Source organism: Dreissena polymorpha, chromosome 4 (assembly GCF_020536995.1).
Source record: "Dreissena polymorpha isolate Duluth1 chromosome 4, UMN_Dpol_1.0, whole genome shotgun sequence".
Classification (NCBI taxonomy): Eukaryota; Metazoa; Mollusca; class Bivalvia; order Myida; family Dreissenidae; genus Dreissena; species Dreissena polymorpha.
Window position 1 is genome coordinate 6,029,307 of NC_068358.1, and position 19,045 is coordinate 6,048,351.

General features: G+C 38.4%; 2 protein-coding genes across 7 annotated transcripts; both read left to right on the top strand.

Annotated features, from left to right (window-relative positions):
• Positions 1–48: 48 nt before the first annotated feature.
• On the top strand, positions 49–12,146 carry LOC127876608 (protein fem-1 homolog B-like). Its single transcript, XM_052421953.1, has 3 exons — positions 49–293; positions 4,294–5,386; positions 10,205–12,146. The coding sequence occupies exons 1-3, from the start codon at positions 162–164 to the stop codon at positions 10,891–10,893; spliced, it is 1,914 nt and encodes a 637-aa protein (XP_052277913.1). The 5' UTR covers positions 49–161; the 3' UTR covers positions 10,894–12,146.
• A 140-nt stretch (positions 12,147–12,286) lies between these two features.
• Positions 12,287–15,011, top strand: LOC127876610 (mucin-5AC-like). Of its 6 annotated transcripts, XM_052421959.1 has the most exons (4): positions 12,287–12,503; positions 12,731–13,306; positions 13,355–13,450; positions 13,547–15,011. In XM_052421959.1, exons 1-4 carry the CDS (start codon positions 12,349–12,351, stop codon positions 13,905–13,907), a joined length of 1,188 nt encoding a protein of 395 aa, XP_052277919.1. In that variant the 5' UTR covers positions 12,287–12,348; the 3' UTR covers positions 13,908–15,011. The 6 variants fall into 6 exon arrangements, with proteins under 6 accessions (XP_052277919.1, XP_052277916.1, XP_052277918.1 ...); XM_052421956.1 differs by having other exon boundaries at positions 12,731–13,498; XM_052421958.1 differs by having other exon boundaries at positions 12,731–13,450.
• The last annotated feature ends 4,034 nt before the right edge of the window (positions 15,012–19,045 follow it).

Consider the following 19,045-nt stretch of genomic DNA (forward strand, 5'->3'; position numbering starts at 1 on the left):
AAAGAGTGTTAATGTTTAACTATGACCAGTCGATTATATTTTCTTACTCATCTATAAAGATGTAAGCGGTCACAAGTATTTTGGTTCGATGGGCCTAGAGCCGCCCCCTAGAAAGTAGAAGACAAGTACAATCTTAGAGCTTACTTTTAAGGAAGAAAACCATGACATCCACAATAAGTCAACAGGATGTAGAAACACTGAAAACTAAAGTTTACCAAGCAGCCAGTGAAGGCAGAGCTATCAGTATTTTTGCCATGCTCTGGAATTTAGAAAGGAAACCCATAGTTCATCAGGTACACATTCTAGGCATTATCTTCAACTTGGCTGTATTGGCAGTGAAGGGACCTATACAAACAAGGTCCTTGGGCAATGTCATCATGTGAATCGTATGTTTTAAGTAAGCTTCGTCATGTCAAATGTATTAATAATCTATTGAACCCTGCATCTTGTGTATAATTTTGCAATGGGGATGATTTTTGTTGCAATAATCCAACTTCCAAGCTAGTGACCCCCCCCGGCCCAGGACGCTGGGAGTTGTAACTGGTAACGGCATTTTTCATGGAAACTCTGCTGCCTGGAATCCAGGTGGTACTTAAATAGGTAAAATGACAACATAAACTATTTTCTGGTATATAGCAGACTAAAGATATTAATCCAAGTTTCAAACACATCAACGGTTCACAAAAATGTTTTAGTTTTTTGCTATAAAAAAAGCACAGTATTCCAAATTTGAAAATATGCTTATTTGAACATCGACATTTCTCCCGAATCCTCGACAAGATCGATCTCATGTGTAATCAATCATGCTACATCGTCTATATCCAGAACCTCCTTAAGATAGATTGAATCATAAATTGAAAACTTCGGCTTTCAGTTTGATTAGTTTTTTTTAACAACATTTTGTTTTGAGTATTATATACAAAAAACGCAAATTGATGTTGATCGTGACATGTATTGTGTTTTTTACAATGTTTAAGGTTGATTGAATTTTATTTTATGTACAAATTTGAGACTTATTATTTTTACATGGAATTTGGTTTTATCAGGAAGAACCTTAAGCTGTAATTATGTACTTGTACTCATAAAAGCTCAAAGCATTCAAGAAGAACTAGGGGTGATGTGACAACTGAACATTTTTACTCCTGTCATTCTGGCTAAGCATGCTAGATTACAGAGCTTTGGAAACACTTAATCAAGCTTATTTGTACGCAAAAATTTGATAAAGGACGCTTATCGGAAACCAATTGATAGTCCCCAGGACACATCTTGTTCCATAACTGGGCTTCAAAAGTCAATCCATTAACAAACAAAACCTGTAATGCAACCTCCTATTTATATTCAAGCCAACACAATTTATTTCCTCATACCTGTTTAAAATCCAATGAATCCAATGCAGTAAACTGTCCGGTAGTTTTCTCACACCCCATCCTCTATGGAAACTACGCATAAATGCTGTTTCTGATAGTAATAGCATGCTTCCAATAATAATGTACTTATTGTAGTGAATGTAGTATTGATTAATGTTGTTTGAAGTGTTACACATTTAAAGTTTTATCTTCTAGAAACTGGCCCCAACTCAGAATTCACATCAAAGACATTTGATGTCTGCCGACAGCATTGACAACTTGCAGTTTTTAGCTCTACTGGCCGAAGGCCTGAAGAGCTTATGTCATGGCGTGGTTTCCGTCCTCCGTGCGTGCGTGCGTTAGACTTTTTCTTGTTTACGCGATCAAGTCCACAGTTTTCATCCGATTCTTTTCAAACTTGTTCAGTGTCTTTATATTAATGAGGACTCGAACCCTATTGAAAATGGGTTACATCAGAGTAAAAAGATCAGAATTATCTGTCCTTGAATTTGAGAAAATTGTGAAATAAGGCTTGTTTATGCAATAAAGTCCACAGTTTTCATCCAATCATTTCCCAACTTGCACAGTGTCTTAATCTGAATGATGAGTCAAACCCTATTGAAAATGAGCAATATCAGAGTTATAAGTCCAGAATTATCTCCCCTTGAATTTGAGAAAAAAATGAAAATCTTTAACATTTTGCTATAACTTTTGAATATTGAAGATAGCAACTTCATATTTGGCATGCATGTGTATCTGATGGAGCTGCACATTTTGAGTGGTGAAAGGTCAAGGTCATCCTTCAAGGTCAAAGGTAAAAAAAAAATCAAAGCGGCGCAGAAGGGAACAAAGTGTTTCCAACAAACACATTTCTTGTTTGTTTACAAATAAAGTTCTATCCTTTTGAAACTTCAACGGATGTTTTATATCATCAAGGGCCAGAACCGCATTGAGAGTGAAGAAAATTTGTCCAACTTATTGTTGAAAAGGAGCCATTTGAAGTTTAAATTTTATGTTTCTTCTTGTTTATGCAATAAATTTCCCATTTTGGGTCTGTTTATTTAAAACTTACTCAGATTGTTCATACTATCAAGGGCTTGAGCCCTATTGATTCCAGCCAGGAGAGCGATTCAGGCCCTCATGGGCCTCTTGTTTAAGGCATAGGTTAAATTGTTTGTCATCCGGTAACACTGTTGTGATTGTCATAGACCTGTGTATTTAACTGGTTGTATTGTTTCAAGTGGAAAAATGATTGCAAGGTAATTATAATGTTTTGTTAAGAAAGGACAAAAGTAAACATATAAAAGTGGGGTGTGTATGTAAATATATATTAAGCACTTTCATGCACACTTGCCTTAAGAGAGTTGTTTATTTTGTTTGTTTTTTTTCTACATTATTTTTTTTATATAAGAAACAATTTGTTATAGAATTTAAATTATCAACATCAATAATCAAATGTGGCCACAATGTTTGTGAGCATAAATTGCCAAATATATACATGTATACAAATACTATAACCAGCCAAATCGACTGAATCACTTCTGCCTTTGAATAATGGAAAGTAGCCAATTTTATGTTGATTAATCAGGAGTTCTCTGTCTACTAGATGGCTTACAGGGTTACAGGGTCATTTGGGTAAAGGGTAGCTCCTGCCCAGACTTTGAAGATGTGCAAGCTGGCCTGGAGCTACCATGACCACACATGACATTAATCCCTTTTTCGCATGATGCAGCTCATATAACTTTTCAGCCCATCAACGGCATGTCCAGATACTCCCAAAAATTACTTTTCAGATTTAATAAAAATGTTTGGGCTATTTGTAATTCAGTGTGGGTTCCCTTCTGAAATCAAAACAGAGAGATACCGGTAGGCCCCTTTCATTAGCAAAAGTATTGAAATGAAAGAACAGTAACTGTTTTTATTTAGCTTTCATTATTTCCAATGGTATGCAATTTGAAAATAGTGTTGTTATCGGTTTTGCTATCAGACAGGAAATACATCCTAGTTGTTGCACTGAATACTTGTTTTTCAATTAATAACTCAATGACTTTGTCTATTTTGGTGTTTTGTGTGAAGTCGTTGATGTCCAGTCAGTTACTTAATTTGTGCATGGTTCATTTCAGTTCTGTTCTGGCATCATGAAATTCACTATAGCTATTAAGTTCGCTCTCACCCATTAATTAATTTACTGAACACTATCATACCATACTGAGTCCGTTAGAAACTGTGTAACTAATAATACATATCTGGTGATCAATGACATTAAAACAATAAGAGTTCATGATCATGGAATTGACTATGTGATAAAAAACTGAAAATTACTCATCAATATTTTCAATTCATATGCATAGCATAATTATAATGAATGATAATGAGGGAAAATACAATTACAATATCTTTGGATTATACCACAATTTCCTTTTACAAAGACACACAATCATTTTCTTCCACAATTGGAAGGGTCCAAAACTCTAAACAAAATAGAGAAAAAAAAGCCTTAAAACAGCATGTTGTATGAAAATCTAAAAAACAAATTCCTTCTATTAACTAGTTTTAATTGTACCAACTGTCCTATACATAAGTTTGTGTTAATTAAAACACTTATCAGAGTAATTCTTGCTGACTGTTGAGTAACATATGTGTCTTGTTCTGTAAAAGCTGGTCATAATGCATGTGCGTAAAGTGTCGTCCCAGATTAGCCTGTGCAGTCCTCACAGGCTAATCAGGGACAACACTTTCCGCCTGAACTTGATTTTCGGTAAGGAGGGGCTTCCTTGAAACTAAAAATACCATTAAAGCGGAAAGTGTCGTCCCTGATTAGCCTGTGCGGACTGCACAGGCTAATCTGGGATGACACTTTACACATATGAATTAAGCCCAGTTTTTTCGAACAAGACCCATATTGTTTATTAGATTGATTCTATAAACACCATTTTGATTGTTTCAGATTTTAGCACATCACACTGAAGAAAATGGTCAGTGGACAACGCCACTGCTTATTGCAGCAAGAAATGGACATGAAAAAGTTGTTCTAGTCCTGCTGAGCAATTTCAATGCTGATGTTGAAGCCACAGGAACAGTAAAGTTTGATGGGTATGCCATAAAAGGGGCCACGCCCCTATGGTGCGCTGCAGGGGCTGGTCATTTCAAGATAGTGAAATTGTTGGTAGAGCATGGAGCCAATGTCAACCATACGACTGTCACCAACTCAACACCTCTCAGAGCTGCTTGTTATGATGGAAGATTGGACATTGTGAAATATCTTGTTGAGCAAAAAGCTGACTTGACGATTGCAAATAAATACAAGAACACCTGCTTGATGATATCTTGTTATAAAGGTCATAAGGAAGTTGTGAGGTACTTGTTAGAGAGTGGGGCTCCAACAGATTCACAAGCACATTGTGGAGCGATGGCGGTACACTTTGCTGCAGAATGTGGTCACTTGGAAATAGTCAAGCTTTTGGTGGAATTCAATGCCAGTATGTTGCTCAACAACAATGGGTTAAGCCCCCTAATAGTGGCTGCTGAGTGCATGCAAGTGGGCGTGGTCGATTACTTAATCTCAGATCCCAACTGTACTCGTAAAAACAAAATAGACGCATATGAACTGTTAGGGGCTTCTTATGCAAATGACAAAGAACATTATAATATTGATAATGCTTACTATTATCTAAGGAAAGGCATGGCTGAAAGATTTGTAGACCCTGATAACATCATCAATAAGGAAACTTTACCTCCAGTTCCAGCCTACGAATTTCATTCTGAATGTAGAAGTCTTCAAGAGCTTGATGCAATTCGAAACAACCCAAATGCCTTGCATATGGAAGGACTGACAGTGCGTGAACGAATTCTTGGTTCAGAAAATCATGAGGTTACACATCCCATTATATTCCGTGGTGCAGTGTTTGCAGACAGTGCCCGTTTCGACAGATGTATTGCGCTTTGGCTTCATGCCATGACGCTGAGAATCAATGTGCGAAGAAGCATCTCCAAAGATCTTCTGCGTTTTGCTCAGGTCTTTGCTCAAATGGTTCATGTTGGTAAGTATCATCATGAATTAAAATGAACCCCAATGATTGCATTTTACCTTTTAAACCATACTTATAATAGTATTGATTTTTGACAGTCAATAACTTAAAAAAATAAGTATTTTCAATGTCAAATGTAATTTTTTTTTAATTATTTTTTGAAGGTTCATGTTAATTGGTTTACGCGAAATAAAAAAGGTCTATAAGTAAATTTGGTCAATTTTGTTCAAAAAGTGCACTATCTGTAATTTAAGAAATAAACTGATCATTGAAACTGGACATTTCAAGCCAAATTGCTTGCAAATGAATATTTTAATTGGTTTGTGCTATTTATACATAGCAATTTTCAAGACGCATTATTCCCAATGAAGTTTTTGCGACGCAAATTTTCCCAATGTCAGGGGTTTTCCCAATTGGTACAAAACTGATGCTTTTCTGGGAAAAAAATTTGTTGTATGACGAAAAATGCTGCCATGTATTGCTAAATACCATGCATAATTTCAGATTTGTTATGGACCTTTTTAGCTCACCTGAGCACAAAGTGCTCATGGTGAGCTTTTGTGATCGCCTTTTGTCCGTCGTGCGCCATCAACATTTGTCTTGTGAACACTCCAGAGGCCACATTTATTGTCTGATCTGAATGAAACTTGCTCAGAATATTTGTCCCAATGATACCTCGATTGAGTTCGAAACTGGGTCATGCTGGGTCAAAAACTAGGTCACAAGGTCAAAAAAAGAAAAACCTTGTGAACACTGTAGAAGTCACATTTGATGCCCAATCTTCATGTAACTTTGTCAAAATGTTTGTCTAATTGATATTTTGGTTGAGTTTAAAAATGGTTCCGGTCCGTTGAAAAACATGGCTGCCAGGGGGCGGGGCAGTATTCCTTATATGGCTATAGAGAAACTTTGTAAACACTCTAGAAGTCACAATTTTTTGCCCAATCATCATGAAACTTGGTCAAAACATTGGTTTCATTGATATCTTGGACGAGCAAAAAAATGGTCCAGATCGGTGAAAAAACATGGCCGCCAGGGGGCGGGGCAATTTTTTCTATATGTATATAGTGAAAACATGTGAACACTCTAGAAGTCACATTTTTGGTCCAATCTTCATGAAATTTAGTCAGAACAAGTGTTTTCTGGATAGGACTGTTGAGTTTGAAAATGGTTCAGATCGGTAAAAAAGCATGGCCGCCAGGGGGTCATTTTCCTGATATTTATATAGTAAAAAAAGCTTGTGAACACTAGAAGTCACATTTTTTGCCTAATCATCAAAAAAAAATTCTAAACATCAATTTTATAGATATCTCGGACGAGTTCGAAAATGGTCATGATGGGTGGCAAAACATTGCCGGCAGGGGGTGGGACAGTTTTCTCTATATGTGTGTAGTTAAAACATGTGAATAGTCTGTTAAAGAAAGATAACCTGTACATGCATACTTTCTAATACCGTTAGTAAACTTCCTTGTTAAAACCTTGTTAACACTCTAGAGGCCACATTTATTGTCCAATCTTCATGAAATTTGGTCAGAAGATTGGTCTCAATGATACATGTATCTTGGATGAGTTAGAAAATGGTTTCATTTGCTTGAAAAACATGGCTGCCAAGGGGCGGGCATTTATCCTTATATGGCTATATATGGCTATAGTAAAACCTTGTTAACACTCTAGAGGCCACATTTATTGTCCAATCTTCATGAAATTTGATCAGAAGATTGGTCTCAATGATATCTTGGATGAGTTCGAAAATGGTTACTTTTACTTGAAAAACATGGCTGTCAAGTGGCGGGGCATTTTTACTTATATGGCTATATATGGCTATAGTAAAATCTTGTTAACACTCTAGAGGCCACATTTATTGTCTTATCTTCATGAAACTTGGTCAGAAGATTCTTCCCAATAATATCTTGGAAGAGTTAAAAAATGATGCTGGTTGGTTGAAAAACATGGTCGCCAGGGGGCGGGGCATTTTTCCTTATATGGCTATAGTAGAACCTTGTTAACACTCTATAGAGGCCACGTTTTATTTTCCGATCTTCATGAAACTTGGTCTGAAGATTTGTCCCAATGATATCTTGGATGTGTTCGAAAATAGTTTCGGTTACTTAAAAAACATGGCCACCAGGGGGCTGGGCATTTTACCTTATATGGCTATATATGACTTTAGTAAAACCTTGTTAAAACTCTAGAGGCCACATTTATTGTCCAATCGTTATGAAATTTGGTCAGAAGATTGGTCTCAATGATATCTTGGATGAGTTTGAAAATGGTTACGTTTGCTTGAAAAACATGGCTGCCAAGCGGCGGGTCATCTTTTCTTATATGGCTATAGTAAAATCTTGTTAACACTCTAGAGGCCACATTTATTGTCTGATCTTCATGAAACTTGGTCAGAAGATTCATCCTAATAATATCTTGGACATGTTAAACAATTATGCCGGTTGGTTGAAAAACATTGCCGCCAGGGGGCGGGGCATTTTTCCTTATATGGCTACAGTAAAACCTTGTTAACACTCTAGTGGCCACATTTATTTTCCTATCTTCATGAAATTTGATTAGAAGATTTGTGCTAATGATATCTTGGATGAGTTTGAAAATGGTTTTGGTTGCTTTAAAAACATGGCCACCAGGGGGCAGGGCATTTTTCCTAATATGGCTTTACATGTATATTGCTTTAGTAAAACTTTATTAACACTCTAGAGGCCACATTTATTGTCCAATCATCATGAAACTTGGTCAGACGATTTGTCCCAATGATATCTTGGATGAGCGGGAAAATGGTTCTGGCATTTTTCCTTTTATGGCTATAGTAAAACCCTGTTAACACTCTAGAAGCCATATTTATTGTATGATCATCATGAAACTTTGTCAGAAGATTTGTCTCAATGATATCATGGACAAGTTCGAAAATGGTAACAGTTGCTTGAAAAACATGGCCACCAGTGGGAGGGGCATTTTTCCTTATATGGACTTATGAATTTTAATGAAACTTTGTCAGTATATTTGTTTAAATGATATCTTGGATGTGTATGAAAATGGTTCTGGTCTGTTGAAAAACGTGGCTGCCAGGGTGTTCACTAGTCATGAAAGTGGTAAGAACATTTTGTTCGAATGACATCTTGGGCTGCACAGAACAGGTCAGTTCCTTTGAATCTCAGGTGAGCGACTTTGGGCCTTTCAGGCCCTCTTGTTTAGTGTTTGGATACCTCTTTTTAAGGAAATTTAAGTAATATTTGTGTGGCCAATTTTCAGGGCATTAAGATGTTACACTATGTTAGATCATTTTTTACAGTTGCATGTACATGTAAACAGAATTCTTATAATTTGTATTTATTTGATTACATATTTTTTTTTACAACTAAATGTTAAATGACAATCATAAATTATTTGCTTTATTTGGATGAATAGGCACCTGTACCGGCTATATAGAAAATGGTTTTACGCCTTAACAGTTTTGTAATTTTTGGAACATTTGTATGATTTCAAATAGTGCCAACTATGATGTTTTGATTCCTTTTTATGCGCCCGTTTTTAAAAACGGGACGTACATGTACTATAGTTTCACCCTTGGCAGGCGGGCTGCCTTCACAGCAGTGTCCGCTCTCTAATTCAAATAGTTTTCATCCGATCTTCACCAAACTTTGTCAGAAGTTGTGTCAAACAATATCTAGGTCAAGTTCGAATATGGGTCATGCCGGGTCAAAAACTAGGTCACAGGGTCACTTAGTGCATTTCAAGGATTAAGCATGGTGTCCGCTCTCTAATTGAAGTAGTTTTCACCCGATCTTCACCAAATTTGGTCAGAAGTTGTGTCTAGATGATATGTAGGTCAAGTTTAAATATGGGTCATGCCGGGTCAAAAACTAGGTCATGAGGTTACTTAGTGCATTTCAAGCATTTAACATGGTGTCTGCTCTCTAATTGAAATAGTTTTCATCTGATCTTCACCTAATTTGGTCAGAAGTTGTGTCTAGATGATATGTAGGTCAAGTTCGAATATGGGTCATGCCGGGTCAAAAACGAGGTCACAAGGTCACATAGTGCATTTCAGGCATTTAGCATGGTGTCCGCTCTCTAATTGAAGTAGTTTTCATCTGATCTTCACCAAATTTAGTCAGATGTTACATCTAAATGATATCTATGTCAAGTTCAAATATGGGTCATGCTGGGTCAATAACTAGGTCTCGAGGTCACTTAGTGCATTTCAAGCATTGAGCATGGTGTCCAAAATCTTCGAATGGGTGTATCTTGTGACAGTTTGGCACTCTTGTTGATACTGGTATAAGTGTTTTATTTTTCTAGTCTGATATCCAATCAGAGATTTAAATATATTCTCAGAAAATCTGAGATTCCTGCATTTGAAGATGAAATTGAACGCAATGAAATTGAAATTGATTTGTTTTTGACTGGAGCAAATGTTCTACCTTGTGTCATTTTGACCCAACAAAATCTTGACCAGCAAGTCAACATCAATCATACAATCACAGGTGCCATGGTAATGACACAGTTTTGCTACTAATTAAATTTGAAATCACACCTTAAAACAGCCTGCGTGGATTGAAAGGACGATTGCTATTTCGTTTATCTTATCTATTGCATAAATGTTACTGAAATTAAATTTAAATGGGAAAAGCACAATGATAGTTCTATTGACATATTTATCTTTAATAATAATAATAAACAAAACAAAACAAAAAATTCGACCTACTCAGTCAGAAATGTGGCCCAGCAAGTCCATTCTGACTCCTGACATTTTGTATCTAAGAAAAGCACTAATAACTGAATATATACACATATATACTAGAATTCAATGTTTGTGACTTGCAGGCAACCACCCAGACTTTGTGTCTGTTCTCGACGTGTTTCATCTTGGAACGAGAGAGTTAGAGTACGACATGGAGAGATACCAGGCGGCCAAGGATGAGCAAGAGAACACCCTGGAAACATACATGGAGAACATACACACCCTCATGTACCTCCTGGTCATTCTCACCCAGCTGAAACCAAAGGATAAGCAGTACTTTGACTTATGCAGAGCTACTTACCGATTCATCCAGCAGAAACCCAGGCTTAACAACGGTTACACTCCTCTCCACATGGCTAACGCTAATTGGACGATAGTGGACGATTTTCACGTGAATGAGGTTGTGGCTTTCCCAAATGGCTGTGTGAGTCAGTTGCTGGTGGACTGTGGGGCTGAGGTAAATGTGCAGGACAAGCTAGGAGAAACACCGATGCATTTAATAGTTCAATATAGAAATCCTATCGCTGACTTTGAAAACCTTCACACGTGCATCATGTCCTTGATAAGAGGTGGTGCACATATTGACATATGCAATATTCGTGGTAAAACAGCCCTGGACGTTGCCACAACTGGTGTGGCGGAGGTTATAATACGTACAAATAGTTCTATAAGTTTGAAGTGCTTGGCAGCCAGAGTAGTGCGGCAATGTGGCATACAATACAAAGGCTTCATACCTCAGGCATTGGAGGATTTTGTCCAGTTGCACATGTAGAACTTGACTATGTATAAGGTTGTAACTGTGAATTACGATTTCACTTTAATTGATTTTTCTTTTAATTTTGACAACCTTATCGGAACTGATTGAAAACTTTATTCATTTTTCTAAGTGCTTTATTGAGAAATGCTTGTAGACATCATTTTGAATAAAATGCCTGATGTTTTTTTAGCTCACCTGATTGCTCAGGTGAGCTTTTGTGATTGGTCTTTGTACGTCGTCGGTATGTCGTCCGTCCACATTTGTTTTTATAAACACTCTAGAGGCCACATTTCTTGTCTGATCTTCTTGAAACTTGGTCAGAAGATATGTCCCAATAATACCTAGATTGAGTTTGAAACTGGGTCATGCTGGGTCAAAAACTAGGTCACTAGGTCAAAAAAAGAAAAACCTTGTAAACACTGTAGAAGTCACATTAAATGCCCAATCTTAATGTAACTTTGTCAAAATGTTTGTCTTAATGATATGTTGTTTGAGTTCAAAAGTGGTTCCAGTCCATTGAAAAACATGGCTGCCAGTGGGCGGGGCAATTTTCCTTATTTGGCTGTAGAGAAATCTTGTGAACACTAGAAGTCACAAGTTTTGCCCAATCATCATGAAATTTGGTCAAAACATTGGTTTAATTGATAGCTCAGATGAGTTCGAAAATGGTCCAGAACGGTGAAAAAACATGGCCACCAGGGGGCGGGGCAGTTTTCTCTATATGTATATAGTGAAAACATGTGAACACTCTAGAAGTCACATTTTTGATCCAATCGTCATGAAATTTGTTCAGAACATTTGTTTCCTAGAAACGTGAGTTATGTTCGAAATGGTTCCGGTCCATTGAAAAACATGGCTGCCAGAGGGACGGGGCTGTTTTCCTTATATGTATATAGCAAAAAAAGCTTGTGAATACTCTAGAAGTCACTTTTTTCCCCCAATCATCATGAAACTTGGTGAAAACATTGGATTTATTTATATCTCAGATGAGTTTTAAATGGTCCCGATCGGTCTTCAAACATGGCCGCAAGGGGGGGGACAGTTTTCCTGATATGACTATAGAGAAACCTTGTGAACACTCTAGAAAAAAAGGTGAGCGAACTAGGGCCATCTTGGCCCTCTTGTTTAATCATAATGTTAAGTACAAATTAGGTACACAAGTATTTCTATATTTACCCTGTCCTTTGATGAAAACATACACTAAACGCAATGAAATAACATATTTAATTTACATTGGTTGGATAATATTATTAAATTCAAAACCATGATTCTCATAACTTGCATTTATATTTTAAAAAATATGAATAGTTTAGTTTTCTAATGAAAGGCAGTTAATTGAGTTTGTTGGTAGCAACCGACGGCCTATTTAAGCCTGGGTGATTAATAGACAAAGATACTCTTGTCAGATATTGCACTGGGTGATTAATCGATAAAGATACAATAGTCAGATATTGCATATTTCAACTGAAAATGGTAATGTTTTGCACTTTGTCAATTATAACTTTGAATTTAATTAAAAAAACACCAGCTAGTGATGGTACAACACATTCCATGTATGGCATTGTGTTGCCAGAGACCTCGGACTCATTCCTGGCAGTCAATGATGGGCCATCTCAGACACCCACCTCAGACTCATTCCTGGCAGTCAATGATGGGCCATCTCAGACACCCTCCTCAGACACATTCCTGTCAGTCAATTATGGACCATCTCAGACACCCACCTCAGACTCATTCCTGTCAGTCAATGATGGGCCATCTCAGACTCATTCCTGACAGTCAATGCTGGGCCATCTCAGACACCCACCTCAGACTCATTCCTGTCAGTCAATGATGTACCATCTCAGACACCCACCTCAGACTCATTCCTGGCAGTCAATGATGGGCCATCTCAGACACCCACCTCAGACTCATTCCTGTCAGTCAATGATGGGCCATCTCAGACACCCACCTCAGACTCATTCCTGTCAGTCAATGATGGGCCATCTCAGACACCTGCCTCAGACTCATTCCTGGCAGTCAATGATGGGCCATCTCAGACACCCACCTCAGAGTCATTCCTGTCAGTCAATGATGACCCATCTCAGACACCCATTTCAGACTCATTCCTGGCAGTCAATGATGGGCCATCTCAGACACCCACCTCAGACTCATTCCATGCAGTCAATGATGTGCCATCTCAGACACCCACCTCAGACTTATTCCTGTCAGTCAATGATGTGCCATCTCAGACACCCACCTTAGACTCATTCCTGGCAGTCAATGATGGGCCATCTCAGACACCAACCTCGTACTCATTCCTGTCAGTCAATGATGTGCCATCTCAGACACCCACCTCAGACTCATTCCTGTCAGTCAATGATGGGCCATCTCAGACACCCACCTCAGACTCATTCCTGGCAGTCAATGATGGGCCATCTCAGACACCCACCTCAGACTCATTCCTGGCAGTCAGTGATGGGCCATCTCAGACACCCACCTCAGACTCATTCCTGGCAGTCAATGATGGGCCATCTCAGACACCCACCTCAGACTCATTCCTGGCAGTCAATGATGGGCCATCTCAGACACCCACCTCAGACTCATTCCTGGCAGTCAATGATGGGCCATCTCAGACACCCACCTCAGACTCATTCCTATCAGTCAATGATGGGCCATCTCAGACACCCACCTCAGACTCATTCCTGTCAGTCAATGATGGGCCATCTCAGACACCCACCTCAGACTCATTCCTGGCAGTCAATGATGGGCCATCTCAGACACTCAACTCAGACTCATTCCTGTCAGTCAATGATGGGCCATCTCAGACACCCACCTCAGACTCATTCCTGTCAGTCAATGATGGGCCATTTCAGACACCCACCTCATACTCATTCCTGGCAGTCAGTGATGGGCCATCTCAGACACCCTCCTCAGACTCATTCCTGTCAGTCAATTATGGACCATCTCAGACACCCACCTCAGACTCATTCCTGGCAGTCAATGATGAGCCATCTCAGACCCACCTCAGACTAATTCCTGGCAGTCACTGATGAGCCATCTCAGACCCACCTTAGACTAATTCTTGGCAGTCAATGATGAGCCATCTCAGACCCACCTCAGACTCATTCCTGGCAGTCAATGATGAGCCATCTCAGACCCACCTCAGACTCATTCCTGTCAGTCAATGATGGGCCATCTCGGACACCCACCTTAGACTCATTCCTGTCAGTCAATGATGAGCTTCCAGACACCCACATCAGACTCATTCCTGTCAGTCAATGAGTAGCCATCTCAGACATCCACCTCAGACTCATTCCTGTCAGTCAATGAATAGCCATCTCAGACACCCACCTCAGACTCATTCCTGTCAGTCAATGAGTAGCCATCTCAGACACCCACCTCAGACTCATTCCTGTCAGTCAATGATGAGCCGTCTCAGACCCACCTCAGACTCATTCCTGGCAGTCAATGAGTAGCCATCTCAGACACTTAATATAAGAGAAAGAACAATCACACACTACATTTTACATCAGACCTTGCTAGATTGAGCCAAATTTATTACCAAAATGACCAGAGTATGACTTCATAACAGGGATTCGATGCATTTATTAGGTTTTTACTTCAAAGTATTTTGCAGTTTCATTTAGAATCAGACTGTCTTATCAATTTCCGGTTGGCTATAAAAACATTCTAGATCAACAACAAAACTTCAAATCTTTATTGAATATATGACACATGTGAATGTTTCAATAGGCGAGTGAATGTTTCAATCAGCTGTGTTACATATACTTGACTCTCTTGAACCTTGGAATATGGCACCCAGGTGTCCGGGAATTGCTTGACAGAAATGTATTCAATGTAAGTCGATCATGTTTTCCTGAATCAAGAAATCCACTAGACATAACATACACCGTTGTGTAGAAGTGGATATGGGCAGAGCTCTAGATAAGGATTTAGTCTAAAGGGTATTTTACCCCCTTAAATTATTGTTAAAGGGTATTTTACTCCTTTGTTTCAGCCATAAGGGTATTTCGGAATTTTGAGGAGTATTTTCCATTTCCATAGAAAACTGACATAGTACATAGCGTGTTTAATCTAGAATTATTATTATTTGTTACTTAATAAATTCAAACAGAATAAATAATCAATGATGATATGAACAGACATTCTTTAAAATGTGCAACTTACATGTGTTGTATCTCTGCCTTGATTTGGTCTTTCTTGCATATAGTATTCATGTAGTACACCACGAACGCCATTTCGCAATTAAACTAAGTTATGGCACTGATTGTGCAATGAAAAATAAAGTCACACTATATGTGGTCTATGCAAGTTAACAATAAACGTCTTCAACAATGAGATCGCTTAAAATTATTTAAAAAATTTCTAGAAGCATCATAAGATTTATGGCATATTGTAATAAACAATTACTTCCTGCAGGAGCCGCTGTTCGATTGAAACGTCCCTTTTTCGAACCTAGAACACAATGAGCCGCCATTTTTATTTCACTGTTCTTTTGATTGACTTACTTTTGATTCAATAGTAAACTTACACTAAACCCTTAACAGGATTATTTGTTAAACCGGCTACGCACTTTAATTGATCAAAATTGCGTACCGAGATTTGTATTGCTTAATGTTACGCACTGTGCCGATTTTTAAAGCGTTTTTTTTATTTTTCAATGCGTAAATACGCAGATACGCATCTTATCTAGAGCTCTGGATATGGGTCCGCCTAGCGACCGGGAGGTCACGGGTTCGATCTCCACCATGAGAGCGTTCTTTAGATCTCCTCCAGAGACACTAAGTACTGGTTCTAGTCACATGAAACGGACTTGAGAGCGTTTCAAATAAGCATTAGGCTTTGTTTGCAAAGCGAGGTAGAATAAATAGGTTTAGACTAAAAGACCTTACAATTTCACAAACAACTAGAAATGGCGCGGCAGAGGCCGACGCGTATCCCCACGCCGTATGTTTGACCCAGGGGCGCCCCAGGGTTGGTAATGGGTAGTGCTGCAACAATACGCCAAAAACCGTATTGCAATATATTGTCAGTTCAAAAACCCGTATTGCAATATATCGCAATATATTGCTAACTTGTACCAAAATTATAACTTGCCAATTACCCGATAATCCCATAAATTCCAATTTTAAAGCAAATTCTGGTAAATATTTCCTATAAATGTGCTCAAGAATAATAAGAAACACAAACATTCGCAAATTTTCTTAAGTATCAAATACATTTTTGAAATTGTTACTATTTAAAGATGTGATGAAATAACGTCCAACCGGGGCGTTTTTCCCACTGAACACGCGTAATTCAGCTGATGTGATGTTCCCGTTTTTATACAACACAAAATACACCCATACTTTCAGTGCGACGTTCTACATGTCTGTATAATTTTCGCGCGCTTTTTATTGAGACAAAGGATAAAGCACTTTTTATTTGACGCTTTTATTTTTTATTGCTTTAGCATTCAAATTTGGAAGCGTGTTTCCGAAATTCGGATTACAAATAATGCTCAAATCAGAATCGAACGAAACATTTACAGCTGTGCGCAATTTATTCAACGATAATCTGTTCAAAAGCATCGAATGAATGCTCCCATGGATGTAACAACGCTTCTCCGTATAATACACTTTTTAGAATGCTATTTTTACGTAAAAAATAATTTACACTGCTTTGTTTTGTTTACCTTTTTAGCATTATTTCGGATGGCTTTTCTGGACGAAATGTGAGTGAATTTTTGTAAAATTTTCGTACCGGTATGATGAAAATCATATCGCAATACAATATGCGGATTGCGTATTGCGATATATACCGATATACCGGTATATTGTTGCAGCCCTAGTAATGGGGCCATGCATAGTTGAGATTGACCTTATTGTCATAAGAGATGTTCAGTATAAATTTGAAGTAATTCGGTGAAGAAATGAAGAAGTTAATGTAAAATAACCTAAAAAATGATTGAAAATCTATACCCTAATTTCTCCTCCTCATTCTGCTCTCCTTACAAATCTAATACTGAATCAACTTCGTTGACGTCCATTATGTACATGTCATCCTCATTGGAATGACTTATGAGATGGCTGAACATGCTCTCTTATAGCTAATCTTCTTGCTTCTTTTTTGGAAAAGTTATGTTTTGAGGTTAAATGGTTGACTAAATAGTAGCGTCTCAGAAATTTTCTATCGCAATCTTGTACACAACAATGAAAATGTTGAATTTCATGTCTGTCTTTGATGTGCCTGTTCAAAGTCCATCTTGCTTTAAATTGTTTCTCACATTTTTCCCACTTGAACATTTTGACAGATTTTCAGTAAAAGTGTTATTGAACAGATTGAAAGTTTCAGCCCTTTTATAGATTCTTGAGGCTCTATTCCATGAGTTTCTCATGCTTTTTATGCTTGACTGCATTCTATCTCTTCTCACGTATACAGGTGTCCCTTTGCGACAATAGTCACAATATATTATAATCCCTTGTATAAACATTAGATGGATGAGCTAAACCATTTCACAGATGAGTTAACACAAACAATTGACTACTAAATACACCTCTGCGCCACTACTGTGTAACTCTATGTGTTTTCAATACACAAGCTTCATTGTTGAAAAATTCCTTTGTCCGATGAAAATGCTTGCACTTCTTCTGATTGGGTAGATAACCACATAATAGATTTCGAAATCTAAATGTGGACCATAAGTTCAAGGTCAAGGTCACAGTGGTAAAAAAATTCATGCGCATGGAAAGGTCTTGTCCAGATACACATGCATACCAAATATGAAAGCAATATCTGCAGGGACACAGCAGGTATGAGCCTTTTTCGAATCGCAGTCGCAGATTTCGAAACCTGACCGCTGATCTCAAGGTCACAGGGGTCAAACATTTTATGCGCATGGAAAGGTGTTGTCCAGATACGCATGCATACCAAATATGAAAGCAATATCTGAAAAGGCACAGAAGTTATGAGCCTTTTTCGAATAGCCGTCGCAGATTTCAAAACCTGAAAACTGGTCCCAAGTTCAAGGTCACAGAGGTAAAAAAATGTATGCCCATAGAGTGTTGTCCAGATATACATGCATACCAAATATGAAAGCAATATCTGAAGGGACCTAGTAGATATGAGCCTTTTTTGAATCGCGGTCGCAGATTTCGAAACCTGCAAACTGACCACAAGGTCAAGGTCATAGAGGTAAAAAAGTGTGTGGGCATGGATAGGTGTTGTCTGGATACACATGCATATCAAATATAAAAGCAATATCTGAAGGGACACAGTAGTTATGAGCCTTTTTCGAATGGCAGTCGCAAATTTTGAAACCTGAAAACTGACCCCAAGTTCAAGGTCACAGGGGCCAAACATTTTATGTGCATGGAAAGGTGTTGTCCAGATACACATGCATACCAAATATGAAAGCAATATCTGAAGGGACACAGTAGTTTTGAGCCTTTTTCGAATTGCGGTCGCAGATGTCAAAATCTGAAAACTGGCCCGAGTTCAAGGTCAAGGCCACAGGGGTAAAACAATGTATGCGCATGGAAAGGTCTTGTCCAGATACACATGAATACCAAATATGAAAGCAATATCTGAATGTCACAGTAGTTATGAGCCTTTTTCGAATCGCGGGTCGCAGATTTCGAAACCTGAAAACTGACATTAAGTTCAAGGTCAAGGTCACAGGGGTCAAAAAATTTATGCGCATGGAAAGGTCTTGTCCAGATACACATGCATACCAAATATGAAAGCAATATCTGAAAGGACACAGAAGTTATGAGCCTTTTTCGAATCGCAGTCGCAGGAAAATCTCTGACCCCGCCCCACCCCAAGCCCCATAACTTTTGACCCAGGGGTCATATCAAAATTCCGAATAGTGCACCGTCGCACATATGCTCATAGCTACCATGTGTGTAAGTTTCAAGGTTCTAGTGTTAATAGTGTAGGAGATAATAGTGGCCAGGACGGACAGACAGACGGACAGACGGCGGAGATAACCACAATATCCCCACGCTTTTCAAAAAGCGTGGGGATAATAAGCAGACACACAAATTATTCTGCCAACTATCGCTTGTCAACCACACGTCGCTGCAGGCCCTGTCGGTTAAAGCTGCTCTACAAACCACTTAGGAAGAGGATAACTCGGCACACACAGAACTTCAACCACCTCAATTCAGCACAGGGAAACAGCTGT